At 47.1% G+C, this 27,767-nt stretch overlaps 2 protein-coding genes and 1 long non-coding RNA gene across 7 annotated transcripts; 1 reads left to right on the plus strand and 2 right to left on the minus strand.

Moving 5' to 3' along the window:
• Nucleotides 1–965: 965 nt before the first annotated feature.
• LOC132250831 (syncytin-A-like) lies at nt 966–16,481 on the minus strand. Of its 4 annotated transcripts, none has more exons than XM_059728576.1 (3): nt 16,294–16,481; nt 12,281–12,422; nt 966–6,538 (listed from the first exon to the last, which is right to left on the minus strand). In XM_059728576.1, exon 3 carries the CDS (start codon nt 5,928–5,930, stop codon nt 4,446–4,448), a length of 1,485 nt encoding a protein of 494 aa, XP_059584559.1. In that variant the 5' UTR covers nt 5,931–6,538; nt 12,281–12,422; nt 16,294–16,481; the 3' UTR covers nt 966–4,445. The 4 variants fall into 4 exon arrangements, with proteins under 4 accessions (XP_059584559.1, XP_059584581.1, XP_059584613.1 ...); XM_059728598.1 differs by having other exon boundaries at nt 966–6,554; XM_059728630.1 differs by lacking the exon at nt 12,281–12,422 and having other exon boundaries at nt 966–6,375.
• A 1,737-nt stretch (nt 16,482–18,218) lies between these two features.
• LOC132250913 (uncharacterized) lies at nt 18,219–26,053 on the minus strand. Its single transcript, XR_009462620.1, has 2 exons — nt 25,910–26,053; nt 18,219–18,743 (listed from the first exon to the last, which is right to left on the minus strand). It is a non-coding gene; the product is annotated as an uncharacterized LOC132250913 (long non-coding RNA).
• NUDT15 (nudix hydrolase 15) lies at nt 25,694–27,440 on the plus strand. Of its 2 annotated transcripts, none has more exons than XM_019500517.2 (3): nt 25,694–25,938; nt 26,058–26,248; nt 26,586–26,813. In XM_019500517.2, exons 1-3 carry the CDS (start codon nt 25,772–25,774, stop codon nt 26,645–26,647), a joined length of 420 nt encoding a protein of 139 aa, XP_019356062.1. In that variant the 5' UTR covers nt 25,694–25,771; the 3' UTR covers nt 26,648–26,813. The 2 variants fall into 2 exon arrangements, with proteins under 2 accessions (XP_019356062.1, XP_006261838.1); XM_006261776.4 differs by having other exon boundaries at nt 25,736–25,938; nt 26,720–27,440.
• Nucleotides 27,441–27,767: the final 327 nt, after the last annotated feature.

Raw genomic sequence — 27,767 nt, forward strand, 5'->3', positions numbered from 1 at the left:
CCCCTCTGCTTCCAGGAGAAGCATGTAAGGCCAGACCTGGAAGGGCTGTGTCAAGAGTTCTTTGAGTATATCTGATATCTTTTATTAGACCAACTCAAATAGTTGGAAAAATTCTTCTTAGCAAGCTTTTGGGTATAAATACCCTTTGTCAGGCAGAGAAAGCATCTGCACACCAACTGTCTACCTATGTCCTTAGACCAACATGGCTAAAACCTATACTCCTGTGGCAAGAGTTGGCATTCCAGTTGCAGCTCTTTGCACTGCCCAGCTGGAGGGGTCACGCTGGGCTACAGCAGCCTTTTATACTGCTCAGCCAAGAGAGTCCTGCTGTGCTGGAGCAGCCTTTTGCTGTGCCTGGCTGGAGAAGCTGGGCATAGGGACACCCAGGACAGGTAAAACCACCCTCCTTCCCCTCCACACACTGCCCCAGGGGCACAGGCAAGTTTTGCCCAGAGTACAAAACTCATCATGCTCCTGCCTGGTTTAGGCAGATAACCTTGACACAGGCAGAAGCATGGGGCATCACCCTGGTTCAGAACCATTGTGGCAAGCAGAGGCAGCATTCCAGTGGTTCTCAGCTGGAGATCCTGCCAAATTCAAGATAGTTATGGAGGGGTTCTAATCTCAAGCTTTCAGTATTTGGATGTATTATTGCCTTTTTTTTGTCAACTTTGGGGAATGGCATATTTGGAAGAAATTCAGAAGATTCTCAATCTTCTCTTTCCTTTTGCTTTCTCAGAAGTACAACATGATTAACAGTGCTACCACCCAGGTAGGAGTGTAAACCCATGATGGAATAGAATTGTATATATAACTAAACCTCAAAAGGTCATTCTGATAGCATTGAATTCAGCCTTCCTCTTCTTCCTTGACAGACATACAGAACAGTCATGTTGAATTTGTGGAAAAGCAATACACAACTGATGTGAAATGAGACCAGATAATTATTTCAGTTACACAGCAAGTCCAAGTGACTTCAATTAATTTAATTCTGATACATACATATAACAAAGATCAGTACCAAGTCCAGGTTGTATCATGAGTAGTGTTCAATATATCTCATTCTAGGAAAGAAAATCAGGATTTTTCTAGGATAAGAATCTAATCTTCCCAAAAGATCAGGAATGTAGAGCCTAACCTTATACCCTCTTGCTTTAAAAAGAGCTGTCTGACTGTAGTTGCAGAAGGCAAAAAGAGTTAAAATCTTTTCCACAGGGACAAAAGTCCCAGTCTAAAATCTGGACATACAACACAAAGTTTTGCAAGCCTAGTTATGTTGGCTGTATAGTTATGCTGGCAAAAACACACAACTGGCTATATAGCTTTGCTGACAGAAGGTGGCTAGTTCCAAGAGATAAGAAAGGTGATATAGCTACACCAGCAGAAACTGCCTTTTGCCACCACATGCTTCATCCCTATTAGGGGGATCTGCTGACATAGCTCTGCCACCATAGTTAGGGTGGCAGCTGCCCCCTAATTTAGACAAACTCCAACTATGAGGCTACAGTAAAAACTAGAAATTCTGTGAACAAAATTGATGGTGTAGAAGTGCCTGGGCTGCCCAGTCACTCTGCTTGAGAAACTGTGAATGATCATGAATCTCTCACAGGAACCCTAAGCCTAAGGAAAACATTAATTCACACCTCTGGACCCCAGCAAGATGCCTTAATTATTCTCCTTCACATTGCAGCACCAGAACTATGGAGTTTTAAACAGCTGTGAAGATTTGAAAATCTGTAGAAGCCAGAGGCGGAAGCCTGAGTACTCAGATTTCCTGGGAATGCAGTATTAAAAGCATATCTTTAAAGAACAACCACTGCTCATATTCTCCTTTGAACAGTCTTCATTATTGAGCACCCAAAAATGACTGGCAAAATCTTCTGCAGAGTTTCCAAAGGGAAGGCCTTTGCCTGTCTTTGAATGCATGATGATGTGGGCATATATGTACAACTTACAAATTCTGTTTGATGTTAAGAAATAGTTATGAAACTACTATATTATAAAATGCCTCTGTGTAGATAGGAGATCCACCACATATTGTCAGCATAATGCCCCATCCTTCCCAGACCAGAAACAGTATAAGTCATTAAACCTCATTAGGCATTCAAGGTAAAAACAACTCCAAATAATGCATATGCTAAGGAGATTGTCTGAACAAGGAAACCAGTCTGACAAGGTCCTCATCAGAATGCAGGGATTTTGGAGAGTGGAAAATTTTCAGGAAGACAATGGGATAAAGGTGACAAAACAGGTTTAAGGGAGACTCAGAAGAAGAACAAAGAGAAGAAATTTTATGGAAGCTGTTAACAGGAGAAAGAGAAAAGAAGAGGGGGTGTGGTTTCAGAGTAGGGAGACAAAGCATTGGCATGGTTCTGTGGACATAGGTTTAGCTGCTAGATCAGCCAAGCTCAGAGAAAATTCATTTTGTGCAGAGGGGAAAAAAGATCCTTGATATGAAGATCCTTGATATGAAGGCTGTTAAACAGCCAAAGGATCAGCATGAAAGTTCCCCAAATGCTCCAACATAAGGAAATCAAAGCACGGAAATAAATCAACACTTGCTAGTTATCTTTATATTAATAAGTGTTCAACCTGCTTCTAAGGTATATCTGCATGCAGCAGAATTCCCATTGACAAGTTTATCAGAACCAGAAGCGCAGACAGAAATTACATTTGTAGCACAGTCATCCCCTTGAAAGCGCTCCACAGCCATTCCCAAACAGAACTGCATGGCTGCAGAGTGCTCCAATCACGCAACAAATTAACCCTCATTATATGAAGGTTCTAGTGAAAGCACTCCAAAGCAGAGTGCCTTCATTAACTTCTGTCTGCTCCAACAGCTGGGCTGAAGCAGCCAAGTCGCATCTCCAGTGCTGTCTCAGGATGGGATGGGGCGAAAGCAGGGAAGGGTGGTTCATTCTGGGGTTTGCCCAGCTTGGGTTGGGGCAGGGCACAGGTGGATTGGAGCCCTCCCCCCCCCCCCCAACTCCCTGAGGTGTGGGGCTTCAATTCACCCCGCAACCCTCCAGGACAGCTGGGCAAACCCCAGAAGAGACTTCCCTCCCTTGCCTTTTTTCCTTCCCATCCTGAGACATCACCAGGGAGGGACAAGGGGACAGGGCTAGGGGAGGAGGCTGCAGACAGATAGCCTATCTCACTGGATCAGCCCCAAATTGAAGTTCAGTTCCCTACTCTCCCAACCCAACAGCTAATATCTGTTGGGTCAAGGGGTCAGTCTAACCCATGGTGCTTTCTATGAGGCGCCATGAGTTAAACCGGCAGCTGCATTTCTGTCTGTGCTGCTGGTTTCTACCTGAAATAGGTACTTAAGGGCCTATAGGCTGAAAGACATAAACTGGGCCTAAACTCTTCCTGGCTCCAGAAAACTAACAGCACATGGCATTCAGTATATGGAATCCCTCACAGCAAGTGTGGTGCATGTCCAGCAGGCAGAATTCAACATACCTCATACTGCATGTGACTTGCAGCATCAGACAGTAAGTAATTGGCAAAGCTGGAAATAGAACTGTTTTTTATCTCCCACTCTGGCTTTAGCCACGTGACTACCAAACTTCATCTTCCCCTGTCCAAAACAAGGAAGTAACTGACAGTGAATGCATCTATACATGCTGTTAATGCATAGCAATAAACTGTGGTGCATATCGTGCCAGAGTTTATTGTTCCTGGTAGCCAGGTTTGAACATGCACCAAGGACCGCAGTACATTGAGCCAGGTAGGAGCAGCCCTGGCTGGTAGGGGATCCAGGGGGTCAGCCTGCCACCCCGGGACTGCTCTGATCTGGCTCAATGTGCTGCGGAGGGGCTGGCCAGGGCATGAGGGTGCTCCAGTGTGGGGATAGCTGGCAGGCAGCCCCTGCACTGAAGTACCCTTGTGCCTGTCGTGGAAACACACACAGAGTACTTTTGGGTCAGGTCAGCAGAAGCTTTTATTCAAAAGAAACTACAGCTGTAGGGGGAGTTCTAAAGTGACATGGATTTCCCAAGCACTTGGAAGGGGTCCCCCCCCAAGAGCAAAATCAGGAGGCTTATATACTTTTTAACAGTCGCTTACAACTCACGTGATCATATAGTGAAATTAGCATGAAAAGCGGCTATAATATTACTTCATTATTTCTTTGCTGTTATCAGGATGGGAATTATGGGGGAGATAGGGTTAGTTCACAAACCTCCTTCTTGCACCTGGAAATCTACTTTGTACATACTTTTTTTTTTTTTTTTTCTACCTTCAAGGCCGCGGTGAGCGAAGCATTTGCAGAAGAGTTACAAAGAACAAACACTTGCCCTTATCTGTTCTACTGTACCGAGCCAGCAATTCTACACAAAGCGGTTATGTCATCTTATAACTAAAATAATCAAAGTTTAAGGCATATATTTTTTCTGATTCCACAGCCCCCCCCTTTGAGACTATTTAGTCTCACTTTAGCCTTAAATTTCCATTCTCATGAGCCTCTCTATTTCATCATGCAGCCTTTCATGTTTTCTTTCAATCTGCTCACACTTTTGTAACACCATTATTCTAGACTCTGCTGTGGGTTTTCTTGCCTTGCTAAAGCTTCCCCTGCTGGCTTTCACGCAGCAGAGGATCAGTTGCTCTAAGACATAGAACATTATCAGAACTATCAAGACAAACAATATTCCATACAGGATTTTCTTGCCAAGGGCCCCGAAATCTGGGAGCCAGGAGATTAGCCAAGACCACATTTCTTCTAGACCCCAGTCAGTATTTTCTGAGGCCACTTGATGTAGGACCCTTAACTGATTTCGGATTTTGTGAATGTCAGTTTCGATTCGCATGTCCTGATTGACATAGACACAACAGGTGGAGTTTACTAAGGCACATACTCCTCCCTGGGATACCAATAGGTAATCTAGGGCTATGCGGTGTTGTATAGTTACTTGTGAGATCTGGGAGATCTCTTTTTGCAGAGCCTGAATTGCATCCGCAGTGGCATTTCCCATAGCTTCCATTGTGGCTGAAATGTTAATTATGGCTAGTTCCAATTCTCTTACTCCAAGCCATGGTATGAAGGTTCTCACAAATCGATGGAACCCTGTGTTTCTGGTAGCTAAGGGGTTAACCGCCCTTTTCATGTGATGGTTGACATTTTTTACTTGTTCCACATACATTGCACTATGCATTTCGAAACCAGGGATAACACGTCCAAGAGTGCATGCCCCCACCCAATTCCAGGGCAAGATTTTATGAGCCCTGTTTCCGCAGAGCCAGTAAAGGCCTGGGGCAGAAAGGGTACTCAAATCTCGACAGTTGTTGTGCCCTATCCGGCACTTTCGATTGATATGCATCGTATAGGACGGTCCACGTTCAGCTGTTATTCTGCTGGACCGAGATATATTACAAGAAGTAAAATTGGAGTGAATGTAAAATTCTGATCTGTTTGCAATGAGAGCAACATGAGGTTCCTTAGAAAAGTTGTAGACCATGAATCCTGTACAATTGAGAGAGGGTACGTTACCCAACAGGATTCCACTGGTGCTACTAGGGCTATAATCTAGAGTAGTTAGGCAATGAGGGTAGTGTCCTACAGGTGTGGCTTTATTATAAGCTCCGGTGTTGTTGGATCTGTAACAGAAAGGCGCCTCTACTCTTGGGGAGATTATCCAGTTAGCAGGGGCGGCCCTCCATTCTTTAGGAGCGGACCGATGGGCAGCTAACGAGTAGTGTCTAACGAAGCCGCCGTTTATTGTTCCCCATTGCTGGAGGGATATTGGTACTCCGATCATTGGGATTCCTTGGTGTAGGTGTGCTGGGCTGTGAGAGCATATCCAGCAGTCACTTTTATTTCCAGCTTGAGCCACTGCATGGGAGATCTGCAAATACAAATTTTTCTCCCACCCCCCTTGGGTGATACTGAGATACCCAAGTGTGATATATAAGGATATCAGTGCCATTTTTAGATACAGGAGGGACAAAGAATCTTAACAACAAACATAACCAGCACCAGTAAGAAAAAGAACACTACCAGCCAAACCCAGGATGGCAGCCAAAGTCTTTCTTCGTCCTCTGGGCTCAAGTTACCTAAAGGACTGATAATGTCGGCTCTTGGTCTTGATCGAGGTGGTGATCTTCCGAATGGGAGCATTCACTTTCTTCGAGGCCGAAGATGATATCTTCGTTCTTCAACTGATGAATCCGGCTGGGCTGAGGTGTTGGGTGCAGGGGAGAGGTTACTAGCACTTGCACCCTGATGCTCCTCACTTGCCTGAGTGAGGTCCTGAGGGTCTTTGTCCTTGGCCTCAGGGAAAGATCCCAACCTTGGTTGGAATACAGCTGCTTCGGGGTCCAATGGAGGTGATACCTTCTTGCAGTGCGAGGCGTGAGTCCACGTTTGGTGACCTTGGCAACGAACAGCAGAATTAGTGGTTAGAAGTACCTGGAAAGGTCCTTTCCATCTGGGTTGAAGTGCGTTTTTCCATTGATAGACCTTTACGTAGATCCAATCCCCTGGTTCGAGGTTGTGACAGGGAACATCCGGTGGTTGAGGTAAGGCTTCTTGGACCTGTGAATGAACAGACCTGGCATACTTCATTAATGCCTTGCAATAATTTAGTACAGTTTCATCAGTTAATTGTAGGTCTGTTTGGTGAGGGGCAACAGGTGGTGTAGCTGGCATCCTCATGGGTCGTGCCATGAGTATTTCATAAGGGGTTAGGCCATGTTTTCTGTTAACAGTGTTTCTAATGTGCATAAGAGCAATGGGCAGTGCATCAGGCCATTTGAGGCCTGTTTCAGCACAAATCTTCGAAATGCGCGTTTTTAAATCAGAGTTTTTACGTTCTACAGCACCACTTGACTGTGGATGATAACTACAGTGTAGGTGTTGCTGTATGTTGAGTGCTTGGCAGATGTTTTTTACTATCTGTCCTGTGAAATGGGTGCCACGGTCACTATCTATTGTGAGAGGCAATCCAAATCTAGGGATGAATTCTTTGAGCAATTTCTTTGCTACAGTGATGGAATCAGCACGTACGCATGGGTAGGCTTCCACCCATCCAGAGAACACATCAATAATAACAAGAATGTACTCATAAGAACAGCACTTAGGTAGCTGCACAAAATCAATTTGCAGATTTACAAACGGTCCCCATGGAGGGGGATGGGCTGCGGGTGTCGTTTTTACCCGTTGCCCAATGTTGTGAGCTAAGCAGATGGGACAGGAGCTACAGTACTGTTGTGCCATGGAAGGAAAATTTGGGGCAAACCAATTTCTTTGTACTGTAGCAATCATTCCTCCTTTGCTCGTATGGGCCACAGAGTGGGTTAAACGAGCAAGATGTGGCAAAAGCTCTCTAGGCGCCACCAGACGGCCGTGCCAGAGAGAGTCGGGGTGCAGTGAACATCCTGCACGCAGCCAGTCATTTATTTCCTTTTTTGGGGCCTGATTTTGAAGAAGGGCCAGACTTGAAAGGCTAGCCAAAGGAGACTGGTCTGCTGAAAAACACACAAAAACAGAGTTAGGAGCCTGTGGGCCAGAAAGGGCCGCATTTCTGGCAGAACAGTCTGCCAGATCATTTCCTCGTGTGACATCATCAAAGGGTTTCTCATGAGCTTTACATTTAACAATAGCAATAGCAAGAGGCAATTGAACAGCTTCTAAGAGCGCTTTTACATAACAACCATGACTGATTTGGGTCCCTGATGAAGTGAGGAACCCTCTTTGTTTCCAGATTTGTCCAAAATCATGAACAACACCAAAAGCATACTTAGAGTCAGTATAAATGGTTGTGGTTTGATTTTTTGCAAGAATGCAAGCACGTGTTAAAGCAATGAGTTCAGCAACTTGAGCAGAACGAGCTTGGGGTAAAGAATAGGCTTCCAAAACAGCATACTGAGTGCATACTGCATATCCCGCAACTAATTTGCCTGCATCATTTCTAAGACAGGAACCATCAACAAACAAAACAAGGTCAGAGTTCGGGATAGGAATGTCCTTGAGGTCAGTTCGAGGGGTTAACAATTGAGTTGTGATAGACAGGCAATCATGAGGCTCACCATCAGAGGCAATAGGCAGAAGTGACGCAGGATTCAGAATTGAACAGCGATTTAAGGTTACATTTGCAGCTGACAGTAGAAGTTTCTCATATTTAGTAAGACGGGAATTGGAAATGTGCTGAGTTTTGCCCTTGAGCAGAAGGGCCATCACAGCATGTGGAACTGCAACGGTTAAAGAGTGTCCCAAAACTAGAGAATCTGCCTTTTCAACCAACAAGGCAGCAGCTGCAACTGAACGGAGGCAAGGAGGAAGTCCCGCAGCTACGGGATCAAGGGCAGAGCTGTAATATGCAATTGGGCGATGCTTTTCACCATGCAGCTGAGTGAGTACTCCTAAAGCGATTCCTTCCCGTTCATGACAAAACAAGGTAAAGGGTTTCTTATAATTAGGAAGTCCAAGAGCAGGAGCAAGAGTGAGGGCTTGCTTAAGGACCACAAATGCTTGTTCGGCTTCAGGAGTCCAAGGGAGGGGTTCCGGGGTGGTATCATGAGTGAATGCTTGCAAGGGTTTTGCGAAAGCAGCATAACCCAGGATCCACTGTCTACAATAACCCGTTGCACCTAAGAATCCCCTCATCTGTTTTCTAGTCATAGGTTTGGGAATGTTGAGGATAGCTTCAACTCTACTAGGGGAAAGGTGTCGTTCTCCTGCTGAGATATCATGCCCTAAATAATGTACCTTAGACTTGCAGAGCTGCAATTTAGATTTTGAGGCCTTGTGGCCTTTCTGAGCTAAAGCTGTGAGGAGTGTCAAAGTATCTTGCTCACAGGCCTCTAAAGTGGGTGAGGCTAACAATAGATCATCAACGTACTGAACAAGGGTGGACCCCCCTTTGAACGTGATAGGATCCAAATCTTTTTTTAGGATCTGGGAAAACAGGGTTGGGGACTCTGTATATCCCTGAGGGAGTCTTGTCCAGGTATATTGAAATCCCTGATAAGTAAATGCAAACAGATACTGGCTATCCTTATGAACGGGGATAGAGAAAAAAGCAGAACAAAGATCCACTACTGTGAAATATGTAGCATCTGAAGGGATACAGGAAAGAATAGTGGCAGGGTTAGGGACCACGGGGAAAGCGGGTAACACAGCGGCATTTACAGCTCGAAGATCTTGCACAAAGCGATACGTATCTTTACCAGGTTTTTTGACAGGTAGGATAGGTGTGTTGCAAGGGGAGCGTATTGGGACAATAATCCCTTGCTCAAGGAGTGAGGAAACGACAGGCTTGATCCCTTCCTCAGCTTCCTTTGAGATGGGGTACTGTGGGACACGAGGAAGTGGCTTGGCAGGGTTCAGGATGATACGCACTGGTTCAGCACTCAGCATGTGCCCCACTTCATTCGCATGGGTGGACCACAGCTGTGGAGGTACTCGTGCCAACAGTTCCTCTTGCAAGAAGGAAGTGTCAGAATCAGAGTACTCCTGGGTTAGCAAAGCCACAAGCTCGGTTTCCCTCTGTTCCGGTACCTCAAGGTAAACACCATCTGGGCTACAATAAATCACGCATCCCAGTTTACACAGCAAGTCCTTACCAAGAAGGTTGACAGGTGCACAGGGGCTAAGAAGAAAGGCATGATTTTCAGACAAAGGGCCAATAGAGATGGAGACAGGTTCAGAGACGGGATGTGGGATAGGTTGTCCGCCTATACCAACAGCATTTACAGTTTCAGGAGAATAAGGTAGAAAAGGAAACTCAGCAGCCTTTAGCGTGGAGCGGGACGCTCCTGTGTCGACAAGACAGGAGACAGGTTTACCAGAAATAAGGCATTCAACAAACGGATCAGATTGGTCAGTAGCAAGCAAAGGAGCAATGATGTCACTGTCCCTCAGGCTGTCCTATTCAACACTGAGAAAATTGACAGGAAGTGGAGGTGGGGGCTGGGGTCTGGGTCCTTGGCCGGGGCGGTTGGGGCATTCTGATTTCCAATGTCCTTCTTGCTTGCAATAATGACATTGGTTCCCATAGCCTGGGTTTTGTGGGCTCAAGGATCTATCTCTTCCCCTGAATCTACCCGGGCCTCCCCTTCCCCGTCCTCGTCCCCTTCCTCTACCTGGACCCTGCAACTGAGAAATCTGTAAGGCCATTAACTTAAACTCGGCACTGTCTTTAGACCGTTCCAATTTGTTATGAAAATGGTTAGCCGCAGCAAGGACTTCGGTCAAATCTTTAGTTTCCCAGCCAATAATTACTGTTTGAATTTTCTCAGCAATTTTAGGGTTAAGTCCCTGGACGAATGCTGCCACTATTGCTTGTTTAGCATTTCCGACTGGGTTATCCATTCCTGAGTATCGTTCAAATGCCTCTTTGAGGCGTTCTAAATAGTCACTGGGGTGTTCATTTTTGTTTTGTTTACAGGTATTTATTTTGGTCCAGTCTGCCTTTTTTGGGCAAATTGTGAGAACTGCCTGAACCAAAGCATTTCTCTTGTCAATAAAGTCTTGGCCAATCCCTGGGTTTTGATCTGGCCAAGTACAGGCAGCGTACAGACGTAGCATAGTCTCCTTGGGCAAAATGGATCGCATGAGCTGATTAATGTCAGCCCATGTTGGATTATAACAATTTATAACAGTCTGCAATTCTTCCTGAAATTTTTCTGGGTCTTCCCTGATTTTTGGGAACTTTTGAGTTAAATTGTAGAGATCACCTGGAGTCCAGGGTGCATGCACAGTTACTATATTTTGTCCATCGGTGCCAATGCCTGGCATTTGTCTTAGGGGGTAAACTTGTGCAGTTCGGGATCTCAGATTGATGGGAGATCTTTCCATGCCTATTCCCATCCTTCTAAATACACCTGTGGTGGGTTGTGACCCAGGAGTAAATTGCCACACTGGTGATGATTGAGTGGCAGATATGGTGGATGAGTCCGGACTATTAAGCTCCGTGGATGGATTTACTGAAGGAGCTTCAGCTAATGGGTCACTAGCCTGGGCTGCAGCCTGATGTTGAACCGGTTGTTGCTGATGTGGGAGTCCCAGGAGAGCGGGGTTCGAACAAAGGTCAAGGATATCCTCTGCTGGCTCCGGTGGTGGGGGCGCCCCGGGCAATGCTGGATACATTGGAGCGGTGGCCAGCGTGTAATTTGGGGGAGCAGCCAATTTCTCCCGAACAGCTTTTAACTGCTGTTTTAATTTTTCTTGAGAGTCTTTTAGGCTCCTAGTTTGAGATTCTGTCCGCCTTTTGGACATCTCATCATACCAATAAAAGAACGCGTCCCACTGGTTTTGTGGTGTTTTGGATCCACGGGACTCTAACGCCCCTCTCAAGTGCACTATTTTATCCTGATCAAATGTTCCTTCCTGTGGAAAATGTTTCACAGGATCATCCCTAGTATACCAGTTCCACTTATCCAGGTACTTGCAAGTCTCGGGAGAATAGCGTGTGTACATAAAGTACGCCGGAGTCCCCTTAGGGGGGACAGGAACCTGTTTAGACTGACTTGTTCCCATTTTCAGTCACACAGGGAGACGTAGGAGAGGCTTATTTAGGATGTCCGGGCCGCTCAGTGCCTTGCCCCGCAGTTTTTCACTGCCCAGACAAAAGGCTTCTGACCCGACACCGGCTCATAAAATGGAAATGGGGAGGGAAACACTAGAGGGATCCTTTCACTCCTGCTTTCGGCAGAAGCTACTGGGACGAGGGGTTTGGAAAAGACAAAATCACTCAGACGCCCTGTCCACTGGGTCACGAGGTTCCAGTTGGGTCCCCTTGCTTTCAAAACTGCCCTGTCAGGCAGAATTGGGGCGGCTGAACCTAACCGTAGTCTCAGTCCTGGTCAGTGGCTCATATTTCTAAATACACACACACATTCATTCAATAAGCCCTGTCCACTGGGTCACGAGGTTCCAGTTGGGCCCCCTTGCTTTCAAAACTGCCCTGTCAGGCAGAATTGGGGCGGCTGAGCCCAACCGTAGTCTCAGTCCTGGTCAGTGGCTCATATTTCTAAATACACACACACACATGCACATTTATTCAGTCAGCCAGACCTCCTACCCCACACCGCCTTAGTTAATTAACTGCAAGCCCGATGTGCTGTTGGATGAAGGTGCCTCAAACAGTTTCTCCCTAAAACGTACGTTACCAGACACAAAATGGGATCCTTTACCAGACAGAAAATTTTAGCCGGCAGTAAGGTTCAGACTGACCTGTTTTAACAAGGTTCAGATCCAGTTACCACGGCCAAGTTGGGAGCCTACAGGCAGTCCTCCTCCGAAACCCCAATAGAGATTTTGAATTAGGTCTCTTACCTCTCAAGTTTGGCGCCTCAGGGTTCGGGGGGGGGGTAGCCTGCGGTCCTCCTTCCTCAGCCTGTGTTCTGGATCCGAGTCACGGCACCAGGAATTGTTGTGGAAACACACACAGAGTACTTTTGGGTCAGGTCAGCAGAAGCTTTTATTCAAAAGAAATTACAGCTGTAGGGGGAGTTCTAAAGTGACATGGATTTCCCAAGCACTTGGAAGGGGTCCCCCCCCAAGAGCAAAATCAGGAGGCTTATATACTTTTTAACAGTCGCTTACAACTCACGTGATCATATAGTGAAATTAGCATGAAAAGCGGCTATAATATTACTTCATTATTTCTTTGCTGTTATCAGGATGGGAATTATGGGGGAGATAGGGTTAGTTCACAAACCTCCTTCTTGCACCTGGAAATCTACTTTGTACATACTTTTTTTTTTTTTTTTTCTACCTTCAAGGCCGCGGTGAGCGAAGCATTTGCAGAAGAGTTACAAAGAACAAACACTTGCCCTTATCTGTTCTACTGTACCGAGCCAGCAATTCTACACAAAGCGGTTATGTCATCTTATAACTAAAATAATCAAAGTTTAAGGCATATATTTTTTCTGATTCCACATGCCCCAGCCAGCCGGCTCAGCATCTACATGTGTGTTGTTGCACATGAAAAAGCTCTGCAGCAGGTCAGTACTTGTATTTACACTGCACAGTCTCGTGTAGGTGAGCCCAGTCACTGTAAAAGATCACTCTTTAACACAGTGTACATGAAGTGGTGCTATCAGTCAGTGTCTAAAAAACTTTCCATTTTGTGCGCAGTTCATATCCTCCAGAAATAATCATCAAGACAGATCATGTTTGTAGTCAAAGGACATCTTGATGCAAAGCAGTTCTGAAAATGTAATCAGAGGTGGAAATACAAACTCTGTCTGCAATACAAAAGAAAATTATTCTGATCCTTAGAAGAGGACTGGATTTTGTGACAATCAGTGAAGATTATAGAGGTCTCTCTTTTTTTTTTTTTTTTTTTTATTACTGAACACGGCCTTTTGCAAATTACCATATTAAAAGAAAGGTTTTTCGATACTCAGGATGTATATAATTTATTAAGGCTGTTAGACTGTTTATGGTGCAAAAGGATATGAAAAATGATTGCTCGCACTTCTTCATATGAAACAAGGATTGCAGGAATTATGTAGTACCTAAACTTGTAATAAAACTAAATGTGGAACACAGGCAAAGGTAAAATAACTAGGTTAACTTTTGCAAAGTTTCTTTTTTCTTCTTTGGAAACTCTTCTGGAAATCTAAACAATTCCTACATGAAATTTTCTGTGTTTCTGTTGCAGTCAGCCAGTCTTTTTTATTTTTCTGATGCTCCCTGTAATCTGTGTATCAACATACCATACCACACCAAAAGAATAGATGATTTGTTCTTTGTAAACAGCTTTAGATTCCTTTTCATTTAGGAATGACCACTGTTACCTCTAGACCCGACTCCCACCTTAAAATCCATGGATTTCCAAGCTCCTTACAAAGGACATCAATAACATCATCCCATTTTACAAACGTGGAAATTTGAGACAACGGGAAGAACTGATTGCTCAAGGTCACCTGGCACCCCAGTGGCACAATCTGGAATTGTACCTACATCACTTGAAGTTCCAGTAGGGCCCTTCCAGTAGGTGACACTACTTCTTCAGGTTAAATTCAGTTACCCAAACAAAGTTCACCACCTCATCTCCTTTAGTAAAGGAGAAATATTGGATGCATCCCCACATTTTGAAATTGGCCCCTATTACTAAAATGCACTGAGGCACACTCTCACATCTAAACCCCATCTGAGCTTTGGGGACGCTAAAATCTAAATTGCACAGTGCAGGCCCAACTCTTAATTGGTTGTATCTCGTGGTACATAAAATTTTGATCACCTCTTGGAAACAGGCATAAAATCTTAACAAGACACAGCAAAATTATAAAGCTTGAAGGATGGCATATACACCTTATAAATAAATATACGTTGAACAGTGTGTAACCCTGGATGCAACACTACATGTGCCCTCACCTGAATAATGGGATCCTGGGGTACCCGGTAGCCAGTAGCCCTGCCCAGCCCCCCTGGGAAGCTGCTGCAGTGCCCCCAAGCGGAGAGCCTCCCCTTACAATCAAGCACCCTTGCAGACAGTTCTCAAACTATTTACAAGATTTAATTATTTACAACATAACAAATAATCATTAAATAAGCACATGGATATACCGACTAATAAACCCTCAAGAACTTTGTCACGGCGGGGTCCTCACGGAGGGCCGTGATCTCCTTGAGGCCCTCTCACCACGCTACTTCGGCCCGAGGGCACCCTCCATTCTCGCCCGCCACGTCTTGATGGAATATGTAATAGGGAGGCTGCCTTGTGTTTCCTCGGGCACGTAAGCTCCTGGACCCCTCGTGGGTCTCCCCGTACAATGGGCGCTACCCAAGCACCCCAGCCTTATGGGCTATGCGTGGCTCCTACCTGCCCCTAATACCACGCCCCAAGCCTCGCAGATGTAATAGACGTTGTCCGGTCTGTACGCCCGCTTCCCGGGCCTCCTCTCTAATGTGGCCCACTCTGGGCTCCCTCTCTCATGCCCAGCCTCTGGCTGGGACTCTTGTCCAGCCCACTCTGGGCCTCCCCTGCCGGTGTGGTTCCGCTCAAGGACTCTCTAGCGGGCCTCCAGTCCTATGGGCCAACCGCACGGGCACCTTCTCTGACCCTGGCTCACCGCGCTGCTACTGTCTTCTCAGGGCAACCGCAGCGCCCTGCCTCAGTCTGAGGGGTGTTACCACACTAGCCTGCGGCCGGGCTCGCTATGCCCGTCTCGGGCTCCTCAGTAATTGCCCCTCTCTCTAGGGCTGCTCAGTATGGCGCTCCCCCTCTTTGGGGCTCGCCGTGCCCACACTGGGCTACTCAATAATACCGCCCCTTTCCTGGAGCCGGGGTCTATGTTCCCCCACACGCAATCCGGGGTCTAGGTCCCCATCCGCAATCTACGGGTTGCGCCTGCGACCCACTGGCTGCGCTCCTCGCCGCCAGTTGCTCACGCATTGGCGTGTGAGCTGCGCCTTCCCTGGCGCTATGCAAATAATGCGCCCTCTTGGCGCTAGGGCACCCCACACTCTCTGGGGTCCCTATAATTGAGGCCTCCTCCAACCCCTACAGCCTCGCCCAAGCCTCTGGGTGTAATAGCACAAACACAAAGCAAAACCACAAGCCCCTAGGCTGTAACATAACCACAAGCCGCATGGCTAAACTCTAGTGCCCATCCTCTCAGGGCTATCATGAGCTGTACTTGCACGTCCTGCTCCTTTCCACATCTTCACTCCCAGAGCTCCTGCCTCCCAGGCTGCTGGCAGAGAACTGCCAGCCTGGCTTCGGCCCTGGGCTTTATAAGGGGCAGGCCCTGCCCCCTTCTGGCCAGCTGGCTCCCCTTGGTTGCTCCGGCAACCTGCAGCTGCGCTCATTACCTGAGCAAGCCTCAGCTGGGCTCGTTATGTCAGGCCGGGGTGCACTCACTCGCTCCCTGGCAGTTTCTCCTTTCTAGGAGCAGGGGCACCGAGGTGCCCTGTGACAAACTTATTTACACAGTCTCTCACTTGCACACGGTGTTCTGGGGATCCCGTGTGCACTGCCCTGGCGGGGTATCTCAGGAAGCGGGACTGTCTGTGTCCCTGCACGTGGTCTGTGGATGCTCCCTGGCGCTGGTGCCCGTCTCTGTGTTCCTGGGGTCTCTGGGCACCAAGCAGCAGCTCCTCTGCAGTTCCTGCAAGACAGCCTTCCCCTGCCTTTGACCCTTTCCCTGGTTCTGCTGTGAGCAGTGTCTGGGCTGCAGGCTATAGCAGCCCAGACAGCCTCATAGCAGCCCCACACAGCCTCATAGCCCTGGCAAATGCAGCCCCTCCCTGGGCTTTGCCTGCCCCTGGGGCCCCTCACCCATCAGGGAAACTAGGGCAGACTCCGGCAGTCCCCACCCCGGCTCTGCTGTGCTCACCCAGCCACACCAGCTGCAGTCAGGTCCCTCCAGACTTGGATTCTCCACACTAGCAGTCCCTGCCTGATCCTGCCGCCGCAGCTTCTTCACTGCTGCTCCTGCAGATCTCTCTCAGGGGCTCTCCAAGGGGCCACTGTGCTGAAACTCTGAATCCGATCTCCAGCCTGTCCCTCAACCCCCTCTCTCTGTTGTCCCCCCCCCACCCCAGAAAAACTGCTTCCCCTTTTATCCACGCCTCTTAGCCAATCCCAGCTCAGAGCCCTTCCCGGGCTGCTCTCTTTCAAAACTTAGCTGGGGTTACATCACCCCTCCCACTTCCAACAGGGCTGCTTCCAAACAGCTTCACTTGCCCTCAAAGCCTACAGTGTCCCCTCTGGGACAACCTCTGTCTCTCTGCCAGGCAGCCCTTCCCATTCTGTTCAGGTGGGTCCATTTTTTAAAGGCTGCTACAATTGTGTTTTATGTTTCTTGAAACAGCTGAAACAAAATCTGTTTCTGTTGTTTTCTCTTCATCATATTTCTTTATCACCACAAAAAACATAAGACGAGCCATACTGGGTCATACCAATGGTCCATTTAGCCCAAATGTACACATTTCATAAACTCTAATTATAGCAGGTGGCCCAAATAATATCACATGGTTTCAAAATATCAAGTTAATTGTGAACTGAAAAAAAAGATACAAGATTTGACAAGCAATTAATATTACCGCAGTGTAATTGCACATGACCAAGAGCAAAGCAATTAAATAAAACTCAAGATTATTGGAAAAGTAAAAGAACAGCTGTGCTGTTAAATGTTTTTAATCATTACTGTATGCATTATCTCTCATGTACATAAGAAAAAAGAAAAGAGGGGAATTGGGGATAAAAGGGCAATAACTACCTGCAAAGAACAATGGATCTGAGCTGAACAAACTGTATGGCAAGCTAGCAAGTAGGAAATAACTACTCCTGCCACTCACTGGGTGACGCTTTATACAGGTCATCATAAAAAGCATTTCTTTGCAAAAATACCTTGCAAGGGTTTGAGAACTCTCAAAGTGATTGTTCTGCCCCAGTAGGAATTTATTCATAAGTAAAGAACTTTTTTTTTCTCTAAAATTTCTAAAGCACTCCTTCTGCACCACACCCAATTAGAAGGCACAATCACAGATTTGATGCAAGATTCTGAGTATGATGAAGACAAACAGGAACAAGCTTTACATACTCATTAAGGTACGTAGGATGATACCTCAGGAAAAAAACTGTTAGAACCACTAAAGCAAATCACCTGAGCAGGCCACTTTAAAATTTTCAGATACAATTCTACATGTCTGCTGCATATGTTTAAAATCATGTAGTACTACATGACTTAAAATCTACTTAGTACTACTTTAGCAAGTACTAAATGACTGCACAGTGACAACTATGTGTAGATGTGCCCTATATTTATTATCTATGTATCAATGTACGCCACAATAATTAGCATTATTTATGAGAGCTTAGTAACTGTAGGAATCACTTGTCCAACCCAAATACCGACAGCATAAAACAAGGCAATCCTTCAAGGACCTAAACATGCATCTAATTCAAGAAAACTCTGGCACTGGCTCTACTACTGCACAGTAACACTTCACAGTACTTTACAGCCGGCAGAGAAGCATATTTGATCCAATTTACACTGCAGCGAGAAGAGTTAATACAAGTAAATATAATGGTTTCAGTGTATCTACTTGTAGCTGAAGGAAGTGCTACAACAATATATTGAAGGCCTATCTCAAGAAAACAGATACCAACATCAAAAGTTGGGAGGAGCTAGATGCTACCTGTCTCTAGTGGGTTATGGAATAGAGAAAATCCCACACAATTTACTGATTCATTTTGATGCACTGGCTGGGGGAGTAGTTAGCTGATTGCACGATTTCACAATGATTACACTCTTAATTCATACAACACAATTTTATTTTAAAATTCTTTGCTACGCATATAACACTGCTTAGCTTTAAGAAATACCACAAACATTAAGAACACAATAATTACATATATCAGAAACAATGCTCCGAATGCACTTCCTTCCCAAACAATGCTATAAGAATTAGTACTACAAAAACAACTACAATTACAACTAAAAGTTACATTTGAATCAATACTATTATTTTCATAATATACTTACAATCCTAGAATTCCGAGAAGCCATACATGTAAATATGGTTTAATTCCTCAGTAGTACAATTTAATGGGTTGGCCTCAGTAATACGGTTCAATGGGCTCGCCTCAGCAATACGGTTCAATGGGCTGGCCTCAGCAGTGATAGGACTAAGTCCCCTTCCTTCAGTCCCTTTCGGGCGCTCTGCAGCTTCAGCTTGAACTAAGAGGTTCGTGTTCACGGAGAGGGTGGTTCAGGTGATCCGTCTGATCCGGTCTACACTTACGATTCTTCCTTCATTGTTCTGCAAGTGAAGTTTACCTCTAAATTGGAAGAGTAGGTTACAGTTTTTATTGAGTGAGTTGCCGTCTTGGGCCACGCCTACCCAAACCTGTCACTACCCCCAAATTTGGACTCGGATCTTACTCAACAGATTCTTCTGCTTAGTAATTAGTTTCTTTTGTTGATCATTTTAATTACTTTGGGGAACTTCCATACCACTGCAAGTGACCTTTTCTTTCCAATCTTGTCAAAAGGCCCTAGGGTTTGATCTCTCGGAACTCGGGATATTTGCTTAAGGGTCATTTTTAGGTTCTCTTTGTTAAAGGCCTCTAAAGATAAAATTCAAGAGTTAAGACTTTGAGCAAAATCAGGACCTTCTGCACATAGATCAAAACAATGACCTAGATTAGGAGATAAATCTTTTCTTCTTCCTGAAACTGGCTAATGGGCAACTATTACAAACATTCAAACTATTTAATTCGATATGACACTACCCAACTCCAACGGCACCGCAATCTCAACCAAGCAGCAATCAATTTCAAGATAAAACATCTTGCCCTCAAAGAAGAGAAGACAGACCAGAGGAAGGAAAAGGGGAGTAATTCCAGCCTACAGCCTATTCTCCTTAGGAAAGACTTGCAACTTGTGCAGACAGAGCTGTGGCTCAAGACCTGGACTGTTAAGTCACCTCAAGACCCATTAATGAACTGTGGTAGAGATCATCCTCAAATTGAGGGACTGTCAGTGATGACTGGCTTCAGTTGGTATGTAGCTAGGATAGCAAAGGTATATGTCGCAGGGCACCCCAGTGCCCCTGCTCCTAGAGAGGAGAAACTGCCAGGGGGAGAACCCTGGCAGAGCCAACTGAGCGCAGCTGCGGGTTGCCGGAGCAACTAAGGGGAGCCAGCTGGCCAGAAGGGGGCAGGGCCTGGCCCTTATAAAGCCCAGGGCCGAAGCCAAGCTGGCAGTTCTCTGCCAGCAGTTGGAGAGGCAGGAGTTCCCTCAACCAAGATATGGAAAGGAGCATGACTTGCAAGTACAGCTCATGATAGCCCTGAGAGGATGGGCACTAGGGTTTAGCCAGGGGGCTTTATGTTTGTGTTACAGCCAGGAGGCTTGAGTTTGTTTGACTTTGTTATTACACCCGGAGGTTTGGGTGAGGCTGTAGGGGTTGGAGGAGGCCTCATTGGGGACTTACAGGGGAGTATGAGACCCCGGCGCCAGTGAGGGCGCGCTAGGCCCTGAGATTTACAGGGCAGAGTCGTGGGCTCAGTTGAGCTCAGAGAGGAGTGTTGACCTCAGTCATAGGGGCCCCAGAGAGTGTGGGGTGCCCTAGCGCCAGTGAGGGCACTAGCTAGCGCCAAGAGGGCGCATTAATTTTACAGCGCCGGTGAAGGCGCAGCTCGCACGCCAGTGCTGGAGCGACTGGCGGCAAAGAGCGCGACCAGTAGGTTGCGGGCGCAACCGGTAGGTTGCAGATGGGGGACGTAGACCCCAGATCGCGTGCGGGGGACATAGACCCCGGCCCCAGGAAAAGGGGCGGTTTTATTGAGAAGCCCAGTGCAGGCACGGCGAGCCCCGAGGAAGGGGAGCGCCAGATCAGGGAGCCCAGGACAGGCGCAGCAGATGCTAGCAAGGGCATCACTGGTGGGGGAGCATTGACCCCAGCCCCAGGGAGGGGCGATTTACTGAGGAGCCCTAGAGCGGGGCGATTTACTGAGGAGCCCTAGAGGGGCCATATCGAGGAGCCTGAGACGGGCATAGCAAGCCTGGCCGCAGGCTAGTGCGGCAACACTCCTCAGACCGAGGCAGGGCACTGCGGTTGCCCCGAGAAGACAGGGAGTAGCAGCGCGGTGAGCCGGGGTCAGAGAGGGTATCCGTGCGGTTGGCCAGGGAAGGGCTGAGGCCCGCTAGAGAGTCCCTGAGTGGGACCGCACCGGCAGGGAAGTCCCAGAGTGGACAAGAGTCCCAGTGAGAGGCTGGGTGCAAGAGAGAGCCCAGAGTAGGCTACACTATAGAGGCGGCCCGGGAAGCGAGCGTGCAGACCTAACAACATCCATTACATCTGCGAGGCTTGGGGCGTGGTATCGGGGGAGGTTGGAGCCACGCATAGCCCATAAGGCTAGGGTGTCCGGGGAACACCCACCTTATCGGGAGACCCCAAGGGGTCCAGAAGAACCGCGGGGACAGAGGTCCTGAGTAGCCGTGCCCAGGGAGTCATAGGCAGCCTCCCAATTATATACATATGTTCCAACAAGACGTGGCGGGCGAGAATTAGAGGGTGCCTTGGGCCGGCCTGACACGGAGCGAGGGACCTCAAGGAGATCACAGCCCTCCGAGAGGACCCTGCCGTGACAGTATACATTCTCTCTTCCAGAGGTCCAATAGGAATTTAATGTTCAAAAGCAAACAGACTTTGGTTTTACATTTCACTTCAAATATGATGATATGACAACTAATTTTTGTTATTTTTACATAAGTTTGTCAAACCTCGACTTTAATATAATAACTTTATTTCCATAGAAGTTTTACTTTGAACTGACCTATTTTAAAACAATGCTTTACTGTTTTCCTCTGTCCCATATTCTGCTTGAAGAGAGGCCTGGAAGGGGTCAAATCAGGGCCAGATTAACCCTTTAGTGGGGCCCTAGGCAAACAAACTCATGGGACCTGGGCCAGTTGAGACACCCCCCTCCCCCCCACTCTGGCGCTGCCACCCACAAGGAGTGGGGCCCAGACCTGCCACTAGGAAGCAGCCACTTTAGCGGTGAGGCCAGCAGAGGGGAGGGGAAGGGAAGGAAGGTAGATAGGGTCATTCACACGGCCACAGAGGAGGGAAGGACCAGGGCCCCCACACAGCTCAGGGCCCTAGACATGTGCCTACTTCGCCTATGCATTAATCCGGCCTTGGGTCACATTCTCAACTTTGACTGTGTTCCATTGAAAGATGGTTCAAATATTAAAAAAAACTCCTCAACCAATAATACATTGGGGAGAGGAATTTACTTGCCCCCATAAGCAGCTGGCAGGAGCTCTAAAACATGGGCTTTTTAGTCAGGATCCACAAAAAGAATGAGTCTCCACCCCTTTAAAGAGAAACAGGGAAGATGGATACCAGTACACATGCAAATGTGGCATATTATTAAGCTTCTGTGTACTCTGTAGTAAATAGGGCCCAAACCCTGCCAACAAAACCCCTTACTCTTTATAGCATCCTGTTACAGCAGACTACGAAGTCTGTAACAGCTTCAGGTGAATTAGAAAAAGGACATTAAAAATTAAACATGAAAAAGAACAAACAATATTATCCCTCGTATTTTTTTTACATTGAATTGATTGTATTTTGCCCATTTTTCCCTTAAATGTGCTATATGTCATATAAAAATATGGAGTTTATGTGGCTTGTCTATTTATTCTCCATTGTAAGGAAGTTGTTCAGGGAGATGCTGGAGTATTTGGTAAGTGAGTAAATACAAGTTTTGGGGACAGTGATATGAACACATCTAAATATGTGTTAAAATTATAAAAGATAGTTAACTACCTTGGCTTGAGTATTAGTTTTTAAAGCTGACAGCCAGATGAGCTTGAATAGTGGGAGTCTACATATTTTCAATAGCTACTGTTTTAGGATTTCAGCAGATTTAGGAAGAAAGTATGACATTGGTTTAACATTCAGTTCACATTGTTACATGCAATACAACCCCATTATAATGAATTCCTATGATACCTGCTAGGGTTATATAACAGGGTTAGTCAACTTGTGTTTTTATAATTAAAAAAATAAATTCTTGCTATCAAGACTGTTAAAAGTAGGGGGTTGTTATAATGAGGTTTTAGTCTAAGTTATAAACAGCTTAAATTCTGAATCACAATTCTGACTGGAATCAGTCCCATGGCAAATCTGCAATTAGAGAATCCCAGAATACACAACATTTTCGTCACCATAAAGATGTTTTTTGCTCATAGAAAGTTGTCATTTCCATAATTATTTTTTTTCTTTTACTGTTTTTCATATATTTGTACTGTCTAAAGTAAATTAGCTGTTACCTAATTGCAATTTGGTAACAGCTAATTTACTTTAGACAGTAAGTTAGTAAAGATTCACAGTAGGGCTTTTCTTATGAAGTATGTCAGTACACAATGATGCAAGACATTAGCACTGAGTTTCACAGGCTTTCCTATCTTCCCATTCAGCATAAGATTAATTTTTATTTTCCTATTCTTGACCAATTCTCATCTGTTCTCTTTATTCTGCTTCTTATTCAGGTATTTTGGTTTACACAAACATTAAGCCAATATGGACAAAATGTAATGAAACTGTGTCACAAAGCTCGGCACAAAAAAACTGTAGAAAAAAATGAAGGTGAAAGAACAGATTCACCCAATAAAATAATGTTTATCAACATACATCAGCCATGACCACAAAACTTTTTACCAAGCCAGTTACTCGTAAACTGAAAAGAAGATAAGGGTCTTAAAGATAAGGAAATATGACTTAGTGCAGCAGGGGAGGTAGAATTCTACATACCTTCCTGCTAAGGCAGGGGCCAGCAAAGTTTGGCCCATGGACCAGATGAGCAAATGCCTGGGTGGGCAAAATGGCAGATCTGGCTGGCAGCTGAACTCTATTTCCCAGCAGCCCCTGCCTGCATCACTGCAGCCGGTTTCCATGCAGCAGCGGGGCCATAACAGCGCAGGAGTAGGGTATCCATGGAGACCGACCCTAGCAGTGCTGGCAGGGTGCACAGCTGGTCAGAGAGCTGCTCCAGGGTTGGGATCTTGTGGTGGTGACAGCATGGTCTGGAACTGGGGCAGAGCTGCAATCCACTGCCCACATGCTATGGGCAGGGGCTGCAGAGAAATGGAGTCCGGCTGCCAGCCAGATCTGCCATTTTGTCCACCCCGAGCTAGGGGAAACCAAGAATTTCCTCTTGGTTGACATTTATATGGACCCTCTTGAAGATGAAAGCCCTTTTTTAAAGACTGGCAAATGTTGCCTATTTCATATACGTTTAGGGAAGGGTCCGACGGAAGCAATCTAGCGAAGGGCCCGAGTGTGTGTGTCTTATCTATTTATCTTCCATTCAGTTCATTGTCACCTTCATAATTGTCCTCCTTGTAGGCTTGGAACTTGTAATAGTCAGATCATGTGCCATAGCCCACTCATCATTTTTGTCACCCTCCACCAGACAAGATCCAATTTGTCCACATCCTTTCTGTAGTGAGGGGGCCCAAAACTGGACACAGTACTCCAGATGTGACCTCACCAGTTCTGAACAGAGGGGAATAATTACTTCCCTTGACCTACTGGCAACACACCTACCAATGCAGCCCAGTACAGGATTCCCTCACTTTATGCGAGTTCTGTATGTGTGAATTCACTCTTATGTGATGAGCCTTTTTATGCCCAAAATTTGTTATATGCAAGGTAAATTCACACTTATGCGATCAGTGTGGTGGAAGCCCACAGTCAGCTGCTTTGTGTGATGCATTGTGGAAGTGACATGCACCAAATATAGTGTCCTGTGTGGTTCTGTGCTCCTCACTCATTGTCTGCAACGTGTGTTACTGTAGATGCCATCCCCATTATGACAGTGCCCTGTGCTTGTGCGTACTGCCTCCTGTTGGTGAGTACCAGAATTGTCTTGTAAAAGTGGTGAAAATGGGTCTGGGGGTCAGTACAGTCGACATCTTGGAATGTATCCCTATTTGTGACATTCTAAAGTGGGTTCCTTTTATGCAAATGTGAGTTATACACTGTATTCCATGAATGTATGTACAGCATAAAGCAAGAGAAACCTGTATGCCATTAGCCTCCTTGGCAACAAGGACACACTGCTGGCTCATATTCAGCTTATTGTCCACTCTAACCCCCAGGTCCTTTTTTGCAGAGCTGCTCCCCATCCAGTCAGCCTCCCAGCCTGTACTGGTGCATGGGATTCTTTGGTCCTAAGTGCAGGACTTTGCACTTGTCCTTGTTGAATCTCATGAGATTCCTTTTGGCCCAATCCTCCAATTTGCCTAGGTCACTGAATCCTAGCCCTACCTTCAGTGTATCTATTACTCCCCCCAGCTTGGTGTCACCTGTCCATGGGTTTGATTAGACTGTGTGTGCCAGGACTGGGCTCCATGGCCTTGTGTAACCTCTGCCCACCCGGGTTGGGCCCTGGAGCCCTGCGCCACCTCCATATGGCTGCAGATCCCAGGATCAGGCCTCTGCTCATTGTGCAAGGATCAGGGTCTGGGGCCCCCCACAGACCTGTGCACCCAATGACATGGGGTTGAGACTGACTCTGGCCCACAGGCCAGATGCTAAGCACCCCTGGGTTATGCAATGGTTTGTATGGGATGTTTTGGATAGGTGCAATCCAGCCGTTGAACTAGGTGACCTCTGGAGGTCCTCTTCCAGCCCTGCTTCTCTCCCATTAGGTGGACTGCCCCTTCCCTCCTTACGCTGCTCTGAGAGCAGACCCACAGCAGTAGCATAAAATCTGAATTGGCTGCAGTGCAGCTCAGATGCTAGTAACGGCAGGGTGGCAGGAGGGGTCTTCAGATGATTGACTGCTTCAAGTGAGAGATCTGGGCATGTGGCCACCTCCCAGCAGGACAGCAAAGCAATGCACAGGCTTCCCTGACGTTGGGCTGGCAGCAAAGGGTGCAGAGAAGCCAGAGGAAGAGGGCGAGGGCAATCTCCAGAGGGCTATAGCTGAGGCAGACCGGAGGGGGAGGGAAAGGAGCAGTAAATCCAAGGAAGGAACGACTGTAGCGGCAGGTTTGGATGGGCATGACCCTGCCTCAGGGAGAAGCTGGACAAGATGTGCCCTGGAGGCCCCTCCCCGCCCCGCTGCTCTAGGACTCTGCGCGCCCCCCCCGCAGATCCGCGGGCCACCACCTTGCACCACCGCGCATGCGCACACCACCCCCGCTCTCCCACTAAAGCCTAGCCGCGACCTTGAGCGCGGGGTCGTATGCGCATGCGCAGCTCCACCGCGGAGCGGCCCCTGGCGGCCAAAATGAGGCGCAGGGAAATGGGGGTGGAGTCGCGCTGACATCACGGCCTGACGACGGCATGGACGGGACGCGGGGAGACGGGCGCGCTCAGCCGCCGCGGCCCGGCGTGGGCGTGGGGGTGGTGATCACCAGCGCCGCACACCCCAACTGCGTCCTGCTGGGCAAGCGCAAGGGGCTCCTCGGCGGCGGCACCTACCAGCTGCCTGGAGGCCACTTGGAGTTCGGGTAGGCGCTGCCTGCGTGCCCCGCCCCCCGCGGTGGGCGGGGCCGGCGAGGGCTCCTCCCCCGAGGCTGGAGCCATTGAGCTCACGCGTAACGGACACGTGTTGTCCTTCCCCCGGCAGAGAAAGCCTCGGCGCATGCGCGGAGCGGGAGGTGCTGGAGGAGGCGGCGCTGTCCCTGCGAAACGTGCGCTTTGCGTCAGCGGTGAACGCGGTATGCGTGGCAGAGCGCTACCACTACGTCACCGTGCTCATGAAGGGAGAGGTGGAGGCGGGCCACGAGCCGCGGAACTTGGAGCCCCACAAGAACGAGGGTGAGGGGCGGGGACCGCGGGACGGGGCTGGCGTGAAGGACATCATAGGGACTGCGGGTGGAGGGCGCAGCCCCCTCAGTGTTGCCAGGTGCACGATAATGATCCTGTTTGTATAATCATTTCAACCCTTACACGGTAGTTTTGGAGGCAGCTCATCGATGTGGCATAGGCAAAACGCATGTCGTTCTCAGGGAATCTGAACTAACTTTGGGGTTTGCTTCAGCCCTTGGCTCCTTGCCTTAAAATGAAGATGTTTCAACTTTGACCCAGATCTCACTAACTCACTTGCAGCAAGCAATATAAAGTAAATAAGACTTATTTGCGTATTTTTTTTTAGTGTACGTTATAAATATGAGCTTCCAATATGAAAACTTCATATTTAAGACCTGGCAACACTAGTGTGCAGGAAGATGGTGGCCTCTGGGGGGTTCCCTTCATGCCAGGCTTCTTCCTTTGCTGCCTTCTGCGCAGGTTGGGAGTGGGTCCCATGGGACAAATTCCCTCCGGCCGAGCAGCTGTTCTGGGCCTTGCGCTGCTTGAGAGAGCAAGAGTACGACCCCTTCACAGAAGAGCTTCATCACCTCAAGGGATACACTGGAAGGCACCAGGAGATGGCCTAGGAACATGTGATAAAGACCTCGCTTCAGAGAGACTGTTTTCGTACATGGTATCTACAGAGATGTATTGCACAGCCCTGTTCTCCTCCATATTTCCCCGTTGACAAAGCCAAAACGGTGCTAGGCATAGGAATCCTAGAGAAGTCAACCTCTGGTTGTACCTTTGGTAGCTGGGTGGCTGCATGGTCCTTGTAGGAGTATCATACATCAAGTCATGGCGATGGCTGTATCCGCAAAATAAAATAGCCGTGTGAGAGAACATGATGGCTGCAGTTGTCTATACATAAGCCAGTTGTATGAGTATGACAAAGTGAAGACTGGGAAAGGTTCTAAGTGAAGTTGGGAACAAAAAGGAAAAAAATACTGCAGAAGCACAAACAGGAAACGGGACCATGTGGTGTGAATCCGTTTCAATTATTTTTTTATTGATCCTGCATTAAGCAGAGGCCTTAATTTTAAAGTGCATAGACTGGAGTGCCAATGAGAAAACAAGGATACAGGGGCTGCATTTAGGTTCCTTTTTTTTTGTTCTTGCCAACTTTCACTCTACCAAATAAATGATTTCTGTATACCTAGTTTTGGTCACATTGCCTAATCCTGTGATGTAGCCAGTGAATCAAAAACGGAAGTGTTCAGTGTATGTTAGGATCTCATGTTTTTGATGTTGTTTGTTGCTCTAACATTGAATTTCCAAAGTAGTGGCTTATACAGCAGCCCATTCAGCTGTTCCCACCCAATGATGTACATTTATACATTTTCCCTATGTTCTTTTGCCTAGCCTAGTTGAATTTGGGCAGATGCACTATGTGGCCAAGAGAAGTCTTAGTTAACTGCCCCAGTGATTAAACTAAATTCTCTAGCACCAATCCCATCAGGAGTTTTCTGTTTCTCACAGGATTCTG

This window comes from Alligator mississippiensis, chromosome 1 (assembly GCF_030867095.1).
Source record: "Alligator mississippiensis isolate rAllMis1 chromosome 1, rAllMis1, whole genome shotgun sequence".
In the NCBI taxonomy this organism is placed as follows: Eukaryota; Metazoa; Chordata; order Crocodylia; family Alligatoridae; genus Alligator; species Alligator mississippiensis.

Coding starts and splice junctions, on each gene's coding strand:
- LOC132250831 (XM_059728630.1), bottom strand. CDS start 5,930: ATGGCACTGATATCCTTATATATCACACTTGGGTATCTCAGTATCACC.
- NUDT15 (XM_006261776.4), top strand. CDS start 25,772: ATGGACGGGACGCGGGGAGACGGGCGCGCTCAGCCGCCGCGGCCCGGC. Junction 25,939..26,057: donor GGAGGCCACTTGGAGTTCGG/GTAGGCGCTGCC, acceptor TTCCCCCGGCAG/AGAAAGCCTCGGCGCATGCG. Junction 26,249..26,719: donor GGAGCCCCACAAGAACGAGG/GTGAGGGGCGGG, acceptor CCTTCTGCGCAG/GTTGGGAGTGGGTCCCATGG.